The sequence below is a fragment of the Oncorhynchus clarkii genome, chromosome 16 (genome assembly GCF_045791955.1).
Source record: "Oncorhynchus clarkii lewisi isolate Uvic-CL-2024 chromosome 16, UVic_Ocla_1.0, whole genome shotgun sequence".
Lineage (NCBI taxonomy): Eukaryota > Metazoa > Chordata > Actinopteri > Salmoniformes > Salmonidae > Oncorhynchus > Oncorhynchus clarkii.
Window position 1 is genome coordinate 33,142,289 of NC_092162.1, and position 17,398 is coordinate 33,159,686.

The following is a 17,398-nucleotide window of genomic DNA, read 5'->3' on the forward strand; positions in this document are numbered from 1 at the left end:
CTTAATCATAGCCTCAAATGTGTCCCACACAGAGAGTCCCTGTAATCCTAGATTCAGATCATTCAGGAGAAAATACATCACCCAGATAGGCCAGTCATGTGAGAAACTCGTCATCATGCAGCGGTCAGACAAGTGAAAAGTATGGTCAGTAAAGAAAACTTTAAGCTTGTCTCGCAATTCAAAAAAATGTGTAAATACTTTGCCCCATAATAACCAGCACACTTCTGTATGTTATAAAAGCATTACATGGTTGCTGCCCATATCATTGCATAGTGCAGAAAATACACCAGAGTTCAGGGGCCTTGCTTTAACAAAGTTAACCATTTTCACTGTAGTGCCCAAAACATCTTTCAAGTTGTCAGGCATTCGCTTGGCAGCAAGAGCCTCTCGGTGGATGCTGCAGTGTACCCAAGTGGCATTGGGAGCAAGCATTACCACTACACTGTCTCCCTCCCATGGCTTTTGCGCCATCAGTGCAGATACCAACATGAGCAGCAGCTACTTCCCGTGAGAGAATAATGGTTAATGTGATTGGATGTTAATGATTTGATGCATGTATTTGTGTTGTTATTTCGTACTGGACCCGCCTTATTGGTGAAGATGCACGTTTGGTAATGTCACAAAATTAGATGTCGGACTATCGCGTTTTAGCGTCTGTGGACTATTGCCGCGTTCAGAACCACTGGGAAATCTGAAATCTCCGACTTCCGACTACAGTGCGTTCAAAACAACTGGGAACTCATAGAAACGAGCTCCAACTGGGAAATCTGAAATCTCCGACTTCCGACTACAGTGCGTTCAAAACAACTGGGAACTCATAGAAACGAGCTCCAACTGGGAAATCTGAAATCTCCGACTTCCGACTACAGTGCGTTCAAAACAACTAGGAACTCATAGAAACGAGTTCCAACTGGGAAACATCTTTAGAACGGTTAAAAAACTTGGATTTCAAAGTCGGAAATTCTGCATCTTTCTAGAGTTAAAAATTTCCGACCTGAAGATCACTTATGTCATGATTTGATCTCGTTTTTTCCCCCGAAGCCCAGTTGTGTTGAAAGTTCCCTTATGCTTGAGCCCTGCCCCGCGAGAGATGACTGTTGCCAAGGACGCATTTCCCAAGCAAGATGGCTGTTGTCAAAAAACAAATAAGAAACTCTCGCTACTACGTCGGAGGAGTAACAAATCTTACCCGGAACGGTACGTTTAGACAGTATACGCTCAAAATAACACTTATATGATTTAAGTAATTTAAGTACAACCCGTCAAATATTTGCTACAAAAAAGCGTATTATCAGCAGGTGCGTGAATCTGTCTGTCTATCCCCACCACCACGCAGGTTTTGGCGTGTATGTGTATCCAAACAGCTTTTTTCGCTATGAGGGAGAGTGGAGTAAGGGCGAAAAACACGGTGTGTATGCCCTATGCCTTTGGTAGTAACTCACTACGTTCTTTTGGTAATAGCAAAAGGTTACACTTGGCTATGTTGCTGACAATATGATTGCTGATGATATGAGAAACAACAATAACTGAAAAACATAGCTGAACCTTATGTCGCATAGTGTGACTTTGCTACCATGTTTGCTTGTTATATTATAAGGATATGCAAACTATATGTTTATGTTATCTAGCTAATCACCGTTTGACATAGCTAATCAAACACAATTATATAATGTTGTATAAGGGAGGGAAAGCATCGGCATGTCAGGCCTAGCGTTGATGCTAACAAGAGTTTTTACGTTGTGCTGGAGGTAAACTCTATTGGTTGCATTGAAGCTAGGCTAGGCTATGCACTTGAATGAAACTCCTACTTTTTTTTTATCCAGGGCATGGAAAACTCTTGATGAAAGATGGAAGTTACTACGAGGGAGAGTTTGTTCATGGGGAAATAGAGGGGAATGGGTCAAGGTTCTGGGCAAAAACAGGTACATGCACTAACCTAGTTTCGATGGAACCAAGAGAGTTTTGACATTGTGCTGGACTCTCTTGGTTGCATCGAAGCTAGCACTCACCTAGGTTAGTCAGTCCCAGAGCTATATATTATTTTGTTCTACTGTATTATTGACTATGTTTTGTTTATTCCATGTGTAACTCTGTGTTGTTGTATGTGCTGAATTGCTATGCTTTATCTTGGCCAGGTCGCAGTTACAAATGATAACTTGTTCTCAACTAGCCTACCTGGTTAAATAAAAAAATATATATACATACTACATGGCCAAAAGTATATGGACACCCTTTCAAATTTGTGGATTTGGCAATTTCAGCCACACCCGTTGCTGACCGGTGTATAAAATTGAGCACACAGCCATGCAGTCTCCATAGACAAACATTGTCAGTAGAATAGCTCAGTGACTTTCAACGTGGCACTGCCATTGGATGCCACCTTTCCAAGTCAGTTCGTCAAATTTCTTCCCTGCTAGATCTGCCTTGGTCAACTAAGTGCTTTTAGTGTGAAATGGAAATATCTAGGAGCAATAACGGCTCACCCGCAAAGTGGTAGGCCACACAAGCTCACAGAACGGGACTGCAGAGTGCTGAAGTCTGTCCTCGGTTGCAACACTCACTGCCGATTTCCAAGCTGCAGCTGCACACAAGCCTAAGATCACCATGCGCAAAGCTCGCTGCCTTTGGATTCAGTGGAAACATGTTGTCTGGAGTGATGAATCAGGCTTCACCATCTGGCAGTCCAACTGACATATCTGGGTTTGGCGGATGCCAGGAAAACTCTACCTGCCCGAATGCATAGTACCAACTGTAAATTTTGGTGGAGGAAGAATAATGTTCTGGGGTTGTTTTTCATGGTTCGGGCTAGGCCCCTTAGTTCCAGTGAAGGGAAATCTTAACGCTACAGCATACAATAACATTCTAGACCATTCTGTTCTTCCAACTTTGTGGCAACAGTTTGGGGAAGGCCCTTCCCTGTTTCAGCATGACAATGCCCCCGTGCACGAATAGAGATCCAACCAGAAATGGTTTGTCGAGATCGTTGTGGAAGAACTTGACTGGCCTGCACAGAGCCCTGACCTCAACCCCATCAAACACCGGGATGAATTGGAACGACGACTGTGAGCCAGGCCTAATCATCCAACATCAATGTCCAACATAAGGCTCTTGTGGCTGAATGGAAGCAAGTCCCCGCAGAAATGTTCCAATATCTAGTGGAAAGCCTTCCCAAAAGAGTGGAGGCTGTTATAGCAGCAAAGGGGGGACCAACTCCATATTAATGCCCATAATTTTGGAATAAGATGTTCGACAAGCAGGTGTCCACATACTTTTATCCATTAGTGTGGGTGTGTGTACCACACACACACTCTGGTGAGTCCACTTCCTAAATTTGATAAGAATTCAGTGATAGAAGACTGTATAAAGCACCAGACTTGCAGCCTAAAATGTAATATCAAGTAGTTTCAATGAACAAACTATTTATGAATCGCTCAGGTGTATCCTATTCTGGCCAGTTCAGTGGAGGGGAGCTTCATGGCTGTGGTGTGATGCAGAAAGGCAATGGAGAGAGATACAAGGGAGAGTTCTCCTACGGACTCCGAGATGGTGGGCAATACTAGACCTATATCCCAAAATACATGTCCTGCACTGGAAGCAAAGTATTTTTTGCATATTTTGACATGTTAGCCTATGTGTTAATATGCATCTACTGCAGCGTAAAGGAAAATATCTATAGGACTTCTCTGGGTGTGTCTGCAATGGCACCTTTATGTAGTGCAGGAAAATGCCATTGTAACAGAGTGATGCTGAGACACAGATTTTTCACTTTAAAATATATGCAAAACAAAGACCAATGATTGCAAAGTTAAACAAACCATACAACTATGTGCACAAGGACGACTTAACAATTTCCACTGACAATTTGACAAAAATGCGTTTACTTGAAGAGCAGTGCAGATGCAACGTTTGGTAACAGAATGACAGCACCAACAGCACTGTACATTTTCAGATGTAGCCAGGACTTCTGTCTGACCTTGATATGTGAAGTCAAACGTGAAGATTGTGTCATTCAATTATATTTTGCATACTCCTATCATCCAGGCAATGGGTTTCTGTTGGATAAGGATGGACAAACATACGAGGGATCGTTTCATCAAAACAAGCGGCATGGTGAAGGACAAATGCATTACAGGTACAACGTTGTCCCTCTCTTGATTACGTTGCAAAGGACCAGAGTGCTGAGTTTGATATTACTGTCTCAAGAATGTATTACAAGTACTAAATGTTCATACCAGTCAAGATTATTAATTAGATTACGCATTTTTCATCACACTGGACATTCGAACCCTATAGGCTGGACAAAGTTGTTTCAAACTGAAAACATACCCAGATTAAGTTTTAAAATTTTCATGGACGCCATGCCAAACCCAATGAGCCATCCTGTTGGAAACCAATGTCCGGTTGTTGTTCAGATGAACTCAAGATGAACTTTGCTTAATTTGACAGAAATGGGGATCAATATGAAGGATGTTGGCTTCTGGACCAACAACAAGGCCACGGAGTGATGCGCTTTGGGGATGGATCAGTGTACGAGGTGGGTGTCCATTTTGATTTCATTTCTTCACAATGCATGTATGTTCAGTCAAATCAAATGATTGATACATGCATGGTTTATTTTTCTTTCTTTCTTCGATGTGATATAATGTCCAGATGACACCGTTTTAACTAGGGTGTACTATTCTCGTCCTCAAACTTTTATTCCCCAAAATAAGATTTGATTTGTCCTCAAGCTGGCCACAAATAAACATATTGCTGTTTTGAGCTCCTCAGAATTAGAACATATATTTAGCTGCTGTTCATCCAAATTGCCACTGCGGGTCACCAATGTATTTCTACTGAGGATCAGATAGTATGTCAAGCATGCCGTAATTTACACTACATCCTAGGACAACAAATTTTGCCCCGGGGACCGCATTGTGTCTTCAACGAGGTCCCGAGGGCCACACTGAAAATGTGTTATATTTCCTAGCTGTGCAAATGTGCAATCCTTTTGGAAAATGTCGATGCTCCTTGACTGTCTAGCTTTCATTTCAGTGATTGTGTTCAGCTCGCTAATAGTCAAGAAAAAGTCCAGTATCATTTCTACACAGTTTAGATGTGGTTTTAGTCATTTTAAAGTACATCAGCGTTCCAAAACACGTCAATACACACACACGGCAGGACTTCCGTTTTTTAATTTTGCCAAATAAAATACACATTTCACTACGTTCAGACCACATAATAGGGCAACAGTATGTGATTATACAAATATACTAATCACGGTATTTCACATTGTTCATCTGCATAATTTAAATCTAACATTCATTTGCAAGAGACAAAGCCCACTTGATCAGTAGTTATTGCTCTAATATCCTTAGCTCATTCATAGACACTAACTCCTGTACCTCCAGCATCTATTCATTTAAGGATTCATTAAGGTATCTTCTGTCCAGGGGAGTTTTGTTAAGAGTCCCGATGCTTGGTCTGAACGTTAAAACACAGTTAAATTACAGCACAAATTTATAGGGTTAGTGTTCCTATACGGCCATATCTCCATGTTACCGTGCTTGTTTACGGAAGTCAGACAGAAGACAGAGGCGACCAAATGTGCTAATTAGCTATCTAGCGTGCTTGAACACCTGTGTGTAAGCGTAACTGGGAAGTGTAACAGAAGTGTAGTTGATCACTGGAGGCACACACATCCTTATTGATCTGTGCAAACCTGCTACAGTAAGTGTATATTTTTTATTTTAAAGATTCTTTCTCGCTGATAGGAAAGATCTATCTATAAAGGTAAAATGTTTCGAAAACCATATCGCAAGCTATGATTATTGACATTTCAAAATGTTAAAACAGAGCGTCGGGAATGTAGTTCACACCGGTAAGCAGTGTTTATAGCTGAGAAACTTGGGATAAGGCAGAATTTCTTGTTAATGCCTTGGGTTCTCAAGCGCAATTTTATCCTGTAGTGCCACTGCTGCCAATGACATCTCTAATGCCACCAACTGGTCTGGTCCAGCCATCTAAGGTTGCTGTGACTTTATATTCACACAGCTTCTAAGGACAAATACTGTACATAAGATTTACATAACACATGATTTACATACCAAAATATTTACATACCAAATGTCATTGTTCCATGTACATCGGTTCAGTTCCAGTAGCCAGTTGTTGTTGCCCATGGTGGAATCATCTAGCCCGCTGACTCCTGAAGCCCCCATGAACTCCAGAGTCTAGAAGCTGTCTAGCTAATGTGTACGCTGGCTAGCATTGCAAATGAGCATTTCACTAGTTAGCTGAGCTGTTTATCAGAAAATGGTTGAGATGACTCGAACACTGTAGCTAGTTAGTGTGCCTTCCTTGCCGACAATGTTATTGGGGCGCAGGAATGTTAGATATTTTCATGAACTGTCATTTAAGTTGGTTTGTTGCTACTGGTTTCAGATCTGAGGCGAGAGAAACTGTCTGCCATATTTTGTGTTTTGGTAAGGGCTCAGAGTGACGTCACGTACCCAAGAAGCCTCAACCAATCACCTGACGGATATTAATGACTTTGCCTCCGGGTATCCTACAAAACAAAATTTTGCGACCGGATATGCGATAACCCAGCATCTCCGGAAAAAAATATCTTGTATACAGTGACACACTTTCACAAGAATTTACTTATGGGTAACTGAGATTCCCCCAAAATACATGTCTTGCATCAGAAGCAAAGTATTTTTTGCCTATGTGCTAATATGCATCTACTGCAGCGTTTCCCCAACTCGGTCTTCGGGACCCCAAGAATAAAATACATTTTTTTTAAAAAGAAGAGAAACAAAATGGTGCTGTTTCGGGCCGTGTGGTGGAAAGTGATGCGGGCGCAGGAGATAGGGGTGTGATGTAGTTGATGTTTGTATGATGTTGTTGTTTGTATGTGTATATTTTGTATTGTTTTATAAAATATAATATTATTAGAAAAAGATATGTACCATGGGCATACATACCAAATTTGGACATATGGCCCATAACAATATGTTTTTCAAAGGTTTTCAAAAATGGCCAAGATGGAGGACAACCGAAAGACACCTACATACAAAGTTTCAAGTCTCTAGGTCAAATGGGACAGCAGGTATGAGGGTTTCAAGGTAGACTTGGCGATATGACGTAGATTCAGAAAGTAAATAGCGTAGTGGCTCAATTTCCAGAACAACAACTAGTGTTGAAGCGCAAGGCCAACTGTGGAGATGGGAGAACCTTCCAGGAGAACAACCATCTCTACAGAACTCCACTAATCAGGCCTCTATGGTAGAGTGGCCAGATGGAAGGCACTCCTCAGTAAAAGGCACATGACAACCCGCTTGGAGTTTGCTGAAAGGCCCCTAAAGGACTCTGACCATAAGAAACAAGATTCTCTGGTCTGATGAAACCAAGATTGTACTCTTTGGCCTGTATGCCAAGAGTTACATCTGGAAGAAACCTGGCAACATCCCTACGGTGAAGCATGATGGTGGCAGCATCATGCTGTGGGGATGTTTTTCAGAGGCAGGGACTGGGAGTCAGGATCGAGGGAAAGATGAACGGAGCAAAGTACAGAGATCCTTTATGAAAACCTGTTCCAGAGGGCTCAGGACCTCAGACTGGGGTGAAGGTTCACCTTCAAACAGGACTATGACCCTAAGCACACAGCCAAGACAATGCAGGAGTGGCTTCGGGACAAGTCTGAATGTCCTTGAGTGGCCCAGACAGAGCCCAGACTTGAATCCGATCAAACATCTCTGGAGAGACCTGAAAATAGCTGTGCAGCGAAACTCCCCATCCAACCTGACAGAGCTTGAGAGGATCTGCAGAGAAGAGTGGGAGAAACTCCCCAAAACAGGTGTGCCGAGCTTCTAGCGTCTTACCAAAGAAGACTAGAGGCTGTAAAAAATTCTAAAAACCTGTTTTTGCTTCATCATTAGGGGACAAAAAACTATTTAAACTATTTTAGAATAAGGCTGTAAGGTACCAAAATGGGGAAAAGTCAAGGGGTCTGAATACTTTCAGAAAGCACTGTATATACGTTTTATTGAAACAATTGAATAGTTTGTTTAAAATGTGTACATTGGAAATAGCCCTGTACCCTACAGTAACTACTACTTTCACAGTAAACACAACTCCAGTTGTTTGGCTATTTACCCCCACCTAACCCTTGATCCAGTGTTTTTATTCAAATCTAAAGGAAACATATCTCTCCTCTGTGACCTGAACTTGAACTTTGTAATGAGTTGCAGGACTCATTGATTTAGAACTGGCAGCAGGCTGTGGCTATGGGGAGCCAGGGGGGTAGAGACCCAGGAAAGACAAGTATTGACTATTCACCACACAGCTTCTTGACAGCTGCGCTAAGCCAGCACTAAACCTCCAACCAGAGAGAAGAGAGAGAGACTGCCTAAGCAGGTGAAGCCATAATCCCAGTTGATTTCACCTATGACATTAAAAGTCTGATTATTGATGATTATGAATGTGGAAATATTATGTGCTTTGAAATGATCTAGCCTATATGCTGTCAACTGAAAGCATAGGGGTGAAGATAATTTTTCATATCGGAAAGATAGCGAACAACGTAGTTCATCAACATGAACTCATTGATTTATGTGACGGTTGTCCAAAAATACGCAAACGTTAAAATTGCAAGGTTGCAGTCAAACCTCCAGCTCTTCCCCTTGGTACTGTAGGTCATCAAAAGTCCCACTGAACATGGTCCAGCAGCAATTCAAGCTTTATTTCTTTACTGTATCCTGTTGAACAACTTTCTATCTACACCACCTCTCAAGGCCTCAATACATTCAAAGGTTATGATTGACGTAAATCGTGATTATTTTCTTTAGGTTTAATTAAGGAAACGGTGCTTACTGTAGAATACCCATGGTAGTCTCTCTGTTTTGCTCTCTCTCTCACTGAACAGTGGCCTAGTTTCCCCTGCACATTTTTGCCTGTGCCATAGCCTTAGGCCTGTCGATGCGATCAGAATTAGAAATTCTAATGGACGTGTCACCACTTTGAAGTAGTGTTCGAGAGCTTTGAGTCTGGAGCTCCCTTGGATCTGCCAGGCAAAGTCTGCGCATTGATCCCCCTGAATTTGTTTGACTTTGACTTTGTCTGTCTCCCTTTCTGTCTCTCTCTCTCTCTCGCTCTTTTACTTTCTTTCTCTCTCACTCCCTCTCCCCCCTCTCTCACACGCGCACACACACACACTCCTCCCCTCTTATCTCAGAGGTATGGCTTTCAGCGTCTCCTGATGTACATGTCTTCCTTGTTTCTTAACAAGTTGTATATTAAGAATAGTACAGTAGTATAAATATAATGCCTCAAACCTAAAATACAATCTCCTTAAAAGGGCCAATGGCGTAATAACCTCTTCAACGGCCAGGGGACCATGATCCACTGTTCTGGGATTATCTATGAAGGGTTGTGGACCAACGGCAGACCGCTAGGTAAGTAGAACCGCAATATACCTACGAACATATGCACGCAAATTCACACACACAGCCTGGGTATCAGATGGTTTGCCAAGTCCCAAATCAACCCCTAGACTCTACCCCTAAAGGCCCATCTAATATATATGTAAGGATAAAATGTGCGTAAGCTTATTGGTCTTTTAACAAGACTAGACTAATGGCTCTGGGCCAGTCCAAGAAGACAGTGGTTGCATCCCAGATTATACCCTATTCCCTATTTAGTGCACTACTTCTGACAATAACACTATGGGCCCTGGTCAAAAGTAGTGCACTGAAAAGGGCATAGGGTGCCATTTGGGATGCAAATTTAACCTTTTACTGCAGTGAGCTAAATCAGGGTCACACAGTATTTCTTGGTTGTCTTAAACAAATCTACCTTGAATCAAAAGTATACACCTCACACACATGGTTATGGGCTTAAAAAAAGAAGACATCTGTACCATGTCAGATATAGAGTGTATTCAATTTTGAGTTTGCATCCCAATATTACGCTTAATATACACTGAACAAAAATATAAACGCAACAATTTAAAGACTTACAGTTCATATAAGGAAATCAGTCAATTGAAATAAATTAATTAGGCACTTATCTATGGATTTTATGACTGGGAATACAAATATGCATCTGTTGGCCACATATCTTTAAAAAAAATTAGGGGTGTGGATCAGAAAACCAGTCAGTATCTGGTGTGACCACCATTTGCCTCATGCAGCGCAACACATCTCTTTCACATAGAGTTGATCAGGCTGTTGATTGTGGCCTGTGGAATGTTGTCCCACTCCTCTTCAATGGCTGTGCAAAGTTGCTGATATTGGCGTAACCTTAAACTGTCGTACACGTCGATCCAGAGCATCCCAAACATGCTCAATGGGTGTCCTGTCTGAGTATGCAGGCCATGGAAGATTTGGGACATTTTCAGCTTCCAGGAATTGTGTACAGATCCTTGTGACATGGTACATTATCATGCTGAAACATAAGGTAATGGCGGTGGGATGAATGGCACAACAATGGGCTCAGGACCTCGTCATGGTATCGCTGTGCATTCAAATTGCCTTTGATTAAATTGAGTTGTGTATCATTGTCTGTATTTTATGCCTGCCCATACCATAACTCCACCACCACGGAGCACTTTGTTCACAACATTAGCAAACCGCTCGTCCACACGACTCCATACACACTGTCTCCATCTGCCTGGTACAGTTGAAACTGGGATTCATCTGTGAAGAGCACACTTCTCCAGAGTACCAGTGACCATCGAAGGTGAGCACTTCCCCATTGAAGTCGGTTACGACACCGAACTGCAGTCAGGTCAAGACCCTGGTGAGGATGACAAGCACGCAGATGAGCTTCCCTGAGACGGTTTCTAGCAGTTTGTGCAGAAATTCTTCGGTTGTGCAAACCCACAGTTACATCAGCTGTCCGGGTGGCCGGTGTCAGATGGTCCTGCAGGTGAAGAAGCTGGTTTCGGAGGTCCTGGGCTGGGTTACATGTGCTTCTGTGGTTGTGAGGCCTAGTTGGATGTAATGGTAAATTCTCTAAAACGACATTGGAGCGGCTTAGGGTGGAGAAATGAACATTACAATCTCTAGAAACAGTTGTGGTGGACATTCCTGCCGTCGGCATGCCAATTGCACAATCCATCAAAGCTTGAGACATCTTGGCATTGTGTTGTGACAAAACTGCACATTTTAGTGGCCTTTTATTGTACCCAGCACAAGGTTTAATCAGCTTCTTGATATACCAAACCTGTCATGTGGATGGATTATCTTGGTAAATGAGAAATGCTCACGAACAGTAATGTGAATAAATTTGTGCACAAAATTTGAGAGAAATAAGCTTTTTCTGGGATCTTTTATTTCAGCTCATGAAATATGAGACCAACACTTTACATGTTGCATTCATATTTTTGTTCACTGTACATCACAAAAGATTGAAATATAACAAAATAATTTGAAATAGAAACACCAGATTTTCAGCTGTTGTTTTTAGTGCGGGCTCTGGTGAAAAGTAGTGCACTATATAGGGAATAGGGTGCCATTTGGGATAGCCAGCGACAAAGCAGGAACAGTATGTTACCTACCTAGGCTAACCTATCCCGTACATGACAGACACGAGCCTGTCTAACATACACTGCACCTTGCACAGTAGACTGAGTAGGTCATTGATTTAGCTGTTTTTTGGCCTTGAATTATGATCAGTCTATGCCTTGCCATAACAAAATCCTGGGATGTGTGCTGTTGTCATGGACATCGTCAGGCATGCACAGCAACATTTTTCCATCCAGAAATATCTAAGGAGCGTCCATGATGTGCGTCTCCTGATTGGTTTTTCGACAACAACTATAACTATATTGTTACATCTCGACGCTCTGCATCCTTCATATTCGTACTTCAATAAATAAAACGTCCTCCTAATGGTTACTCTGTCCTCAGGCATTTCACAAACCACCATATTACACACCACTCAGACTGTGGAGTGGATCACATTGTCATTGTCACAGGTCGACTCGAGGTTTTTTATACATTTCTGGAGCTGCGGAATGCACTCATTCGTTGTCTTGCTATCAATTACATAGGCTGTGTGACCTATTTCTTGGTCGATCCATATCAACATCTCTGTGCAAAATTCAAAGAACAATGATGAAGGAAATGAAAAATGCTGGGCCAAGCATGACCAAAGCTGGTGGCTGAGTGAAAATGGAGCGAGAGAGAAGGCCAAAGCTCCAATTTTTTTGAAAATCCAGCCAAACTACACATGCTCCACTCCTCTCCGCCCACATCCTCTAGGGCTGAGAGGAAATGGCATTCCTCCTCTGGGAAGCAGGCAAGTAGGGATCTGGTACTTAAGCATTGTAAAAAAGGCTAGCACTCTTGTTTGTTCATGTATGCCTTTTGTATTGCCATATTATCATTAGCTGACTGCATTTCTACCTGTTTTCACGTGAGTGTGTGTGGTGGTGACCAAGTTACAGTAAGGGGCCTCAACATCCTGTTCTAACTGGGCAGCACTATAGTGGGTAGATTTTAGTTTAATCAGTTCAAGTTTACTAGCGGATGAGGGCATTCACAGCTGACCACTAAGACGAGCTCCAGCTAGCCATTTTTCATGGTCCTTCGAGCCTGATTTAGCATCCGACTGTGTTTTTCATGGTCCTTCGAGCCTGATTTAGCATCCGACTGTGTTTTTCATGGTCCTTCAAGCCTGATTTAGCATCCGACTGTGTTTTTCATGGTCCTTCGAGCCTGATTTAGCATCCGACTGTGTTTTTCATGGTCCTTTGAGCCTGATTTAGCATCCGACTGTGTTTTTCATGGTCCTTCGAGCATGATTTAGCATCCAACTGTGTTTTTCATGGTCCTACAAGCCCTGCATCAGGCCTCCTCAGTGAACATTGAGTGGAGTGATCACACCCTCTCCAGTTGGGAGATGCAGAGAGACTATGAGAGGGAAGAGATCAGGCAGGCATTCTCTAGGACCTTCCGGGTCAGAGTCACCGCCCCGGGAGCACTGCCACTAATCTCCTGACTTCCACCGCTCTAGGGCCTCCTGACTTCCATCCCCCCCCTCTGCTTCGTCAATGCCACGGGAGCACCATCACTGCCTCTACTCCCTGAGTCAGCTAGGCTACTCCCCTGAGAAACACTACACCGGGGCCCCTGGCCTGAGCGTTCACCATCTCTGGGGCGGCAGGGTAGCCTAGTGGTTAGAGCTTAGGACTAGTAACTTAAAGGTTGCAGGTTCGAATCCCCGAGCTGACAAGGTACAAATCTGTCATTCTGCCCCTGAACAGGCAGTTAACCCACTGTTCCTAGGCCGTCATTGAAAATAAGACTTTGTTCTTAACTGACTTGGCTAGTTAAATAAAGGTAAAAAAATAAATAATATTCTCCACGGTACTGTTGGGACTTCCACTATATCCCAAGGTAGCCTAGCTACTCACCAGAATGATGTCACTCCAGGCCCTCCCAGTTGGAGCATACTCCATATCTACCAGAACATCGGGGAGCAGCTGCCACCCGAGTGCCTTGTCCACTTCTGCTCTCCAGAGCGGCCCAGCTCCCCATCAGCCAGCGGTGGATTATTCACCTGCTCCTAGGATGGAGCCACAGCCTGCATCTACTACAGATTTCAAGTGCAGCCAGGACGTTGGGGCCTCTCCATCCCCGCCTGCATTCACTGTGATAGTTCAAGCCCCGATTTTGAGTTCCTGCCTTCCTGGCAAGTGTAAAGTGTCCAGGTTTTGAATGTCTTGCCCCTCAAGTAGGTCCAGTGTATCCTGTCCCCGTTGTAGGTTTAAGTTCCTTGCCTTCCTGGTAGGCCCAGTCTATCATCTACCCTTAGTCCCTGGCACTAGGTCCTCAGTCTCCCGCTGTGAAACTGTTGGTCTGCTGTCGCCAGCAGTAATCGGCCCTCAGATCCTAGCCCAGATGGGTCATCAGGGTCCTGCCCGGCTAGGTTCAGAGTTACCAGTTCCCCTCAGTCATTGTCCCTGTCAGGTTACGTACACATATTGCATCATTGCCGATTGAGATGCTGTGGCATGACCTCAAGAGAATAGTTCACACCAGGCATCCCAAAAATATTGCTAAACTGAAACAGTTTTGTAAAGAGGAATGGTCCAAAATTCCTCCTGACCGCTGTGCAGGTCTGATCCGCATCTACAGAAAACGTTTGGTTGAGGTTATTGCTGCCAACCCAGTTATTAAATCCAAGGGTTGACATACTTTTCCCACCCTGCACTGTGAATGTTTACACGGCGTGTTCAATAAAGACATGAAATGTATAATTATGTATGCAGTGGGTTAAACAGTATGTAAACATTGTTAAAGTGACCAGTGTTCAATGACTATGCAGGGCAGCAGTCTCTAAGGGGCAGGGTTGAGTGCCGGGTGATAGCTGCCTAGTAACAGTGACTAAAGTTCAGGGCAGGGTACTGGGCGGAGGCCAGCTAGTGGGGACTATTTATTATCAGGCTGTTATAGCAGCAAAAGGGGGACCAACTCTATATTAATGGCCATGATTTTGGAATGAGATTTTCTACAAGCAGGTGTTACATACATTTGGTCATCTAGTGTATATATGTATATTGGTGTGGGCAATGTCTGACCCTTGCAGGATTAGTCCGAGTTGTTAGGTTTGAGAGTTTGTTTTGTCATGCTTTGCTTATAGCTAATGCTAGTGCTATTGTTTGTTCATGCATGCCTTTTGTATTTCCATATTATCATTTGCCTACTGCATTGCTACCTGTGTTGTGTGGCCATTAACTGTTTTATTTGTAGTGTCTATATCACATGCTACCTCAGTGATTTCTATAGTTATTTTATGGTGCTGTTAGCAGGCTACCGTTGCATAGTGTCTGTAGCTTTCTGACCCTATCCAGCCTGCTCTCGTGCTCTAGAACATGTGCAGTAGCCAAGCCATCCGATAAAATCTGTAGCCAGGCCTGAGAGAGAACCATACATCTTAATAACCCTAGGCTCAGTTCTCTCCCCCTCACTGGCAATACGTTTACATTGCTGATGTGTGAATATGTTATACTATAGCAGTCTGTGTTAGAACATCATGCTTTCTGTTTGAACATATTGTTATTGCCTTCTTAATTATGTAGAGTCCACCTTTACTATTGCATTATGTATATTTATCTCAGTAGTGTCTTAGAAATGGATCCTAATGATTGTTTTACTCTGCCTTTCCCTGTTAGAACGCAATGTTGAGGCCCATTACTGTAACTTGGTCACCACCACACACCATGCATATAAAACATCTTCAAATGGAAGCAGCAGTGTGTGTGTGTGTGTGTGTGTGTGTGTGGTGGTGACCAAGTTACAGTATGGGCCTCAACATCACGTTCTAACCGGACAGCACTATAGTGGGCAGAACCAAAACCAATCAGCATTAAGTACTAGCGGGTGAGGGAATATCCAGCCAACTGCTCAGACCAGCTCTAGGTAGCCGTTTTTTTTCAAGCAGGCTTGACGTCTCCTCTCCTTGGCAGGCTGCTGCTGCTCAGGGTGAGGCAGGTGTGGAGTGAAGGTGGGGGGGATCACTCCCATCGGGGGGGATTTCCTGTGTGCGTGTATGTGTACATGCAAACATGCACATGTTGGAGGAGGCAGGTTACTTACGCCTGATTCATTTGAACCAGCGCTGAGCTGACAAGGGTGTAAATTGCTCCGATTAGGATTCTGAAGATTGTGGCATCTGTTTACTCTTCTCGGTAATGCCTGCTGTCTACGAGGAGCCATCGCTTCCAAAGTTATTGATCTACCACTCTTCTCTGCCTGTTGTTTTCATCAGGCGCCCAACACAGGGGTGATCATCTCCAATCATAAGACTACTATGCACCGCGCCCTGCGTTGAATGCTAATGCCCATCGTGGATAGAACACACAGTGTTTCTTGGCACTAGGAGATGGCAGATTTATGATTTCTTAGTGCTGCCCACTACTGAATGCTAAGCCAGTGTACTGTCCTGCATGGCAATGCACCACACACAACTTCTTGGGCTCATATTAATAACGTCTCAGAGTGCTGATCTAGGATCAGGCCCATGTAATCGTGTTCATTATGACCACGACTGTGGGAAGGCAACACTGTTCCTAGATAAGCACTCCTACACCGAGATGCTTTCTGAATACAGGCCCAGCTCTTCGACTTTTGGCGTCTGTTTTTGTTCTTGGTAGATTTGAAGCGGCGGTACATGAGTGTACATGACGTGGCGTGGTGACTTCCTTGACATGACATGACAAGGTTTGTTAATGGAGTCGTCTGATCTGCATGCCAACTAATGGGTGGGGATGGGATGTAGTTGGATCTATTCATGAGGTGGGACCTGGCAGGCACTTCGAGACGACTCAGAACAGTGACATATGCTAATTACCTATCCTACTGAGGGCAGAGAGAGAGAGAGAGAGAGAGAGAAGGGGAAAGAGAAACCAACAGAGGGAGAGAAGAAAAATAGTTTACTCAAACTAGAGAGTGAGGAGAGAGAGAGAAAGAGCGAGAGAGCTAGTTTCCTTTTGTTATACACTAACACTTTGACCTGTCTCAGCGTAGCTCTGATCAAGGGGTTTTAATGAGAGCGTGGTTTTGGATGTCGAGTGGTATTGAAAAGAAGTCTCTTTGGTGATGTGGTGCATGGAAAACTGAATGGCCTTGATTATTCATTGAAGCCCATTTGTATACCACGGCAGGTGGCGCTTCGAAAGTCGTAATAGAGGGAGGAGATGTCTTGGAGGTCTTCCAAGAGACTCCATTTTGTGTGGAAGTGCAACTGCAGACGGAGGCGGGAGAGAAGGCAACGGGTGAGACACAAAATGGACGTCAGATAGGAATATCATAGAGTTTACTTTACGGTTACCAGGGTTGGGGACTGGGTCAATTCCATTTTCAATTCAGTAAATTGAGGAAAATTCTAAGTTGACTGTTACACAAAAATGCAGTTTTTAAAAATACAATGTGTACATCTGATTGAGAAGTGTGAACTGTAAACCATGTACAATCTCTTTTCTTTTTCCAGGTGAAAATGGCAGAGTCTTACAAATATCCACTGCTATCAGACTCTGTGATCTCTCCCCGTCAACTCCAGCGAGCCTGCTGAAGATGATGGAAGACATCAAGGAAACACCCATCCCCACACCATTGTAGGATATGCCAATCATATAATTAAATAGAAAATGTATCCCTGACCAAGATGGCTGCCTTTATCAGCACATAAGAGCAGGGATGGGCAACAGGTGGATGCGGTCGGCAAGCCGATTTAAATACAGCCGGCGGTCAATTTAAAAATAAATCAATTGGGGAAACAGCACTTGAACTTCTAAAACCTGATTATAATTATTTTTTGAATGGACCGATGTATTTTGAAATAACTGTCCTTTTTTTCCTGACTGCAAATACATTTTTACAAACAAATCGGTCCACATTTGTTTTTGCGTCAC

The 17,398-nt window shown here is 43.3% G+C and overlaps 1 protein-coding gene across 1 annotated transcript in view; it reads left to right on the forward strand.

Annotated features, from left to right (window-relative positions):
• The first annotated feature begins 1,103 nt into the window (after positions 1-1,103).
• The window catches only part of LOC139367565 (MORN repeat-containing protein 1-like), a 75,835-nt gene continuing 59,540 nt past the window's right edge, over positions 1,104-17,398 (forward strand). The window contains exons 1-9 of the mRNA XM_071105817.1: positions 1,104-1,197; positions 1,337-1,408; positions 1,824-1,922; positions 3,436-3,546; positions 4,042-4,132; positions 4,447-4,534; positions 9,338-9,434; positions 16,652-16,762; positions 16,978-17,101. Coding sequence (XP_070961918.1) covers positions 1,125-1,197; positions 1,337-1,408; positions 1,824-1,922; positions 3,436-3,546; positions 4,042-4,132; positions 4,447-4,534; positions 9,338-9,434; positions 16,652-16,762; positions 16,978-17,101 — 866 coding nt within the window. The 5' untranslated portion in view covers positions 1,104-1,124. The remainder of the gene's footprint in view (positions 1,198-1,336; positions 1,409-1,823; positions 1,923-3,435; positions 3,547-4,041; positions 4,133-4,446; positions 4,535-9,337; positions 9,435-16,651; positions 16,763-16,977; positions 17,102-17,398) is intronic.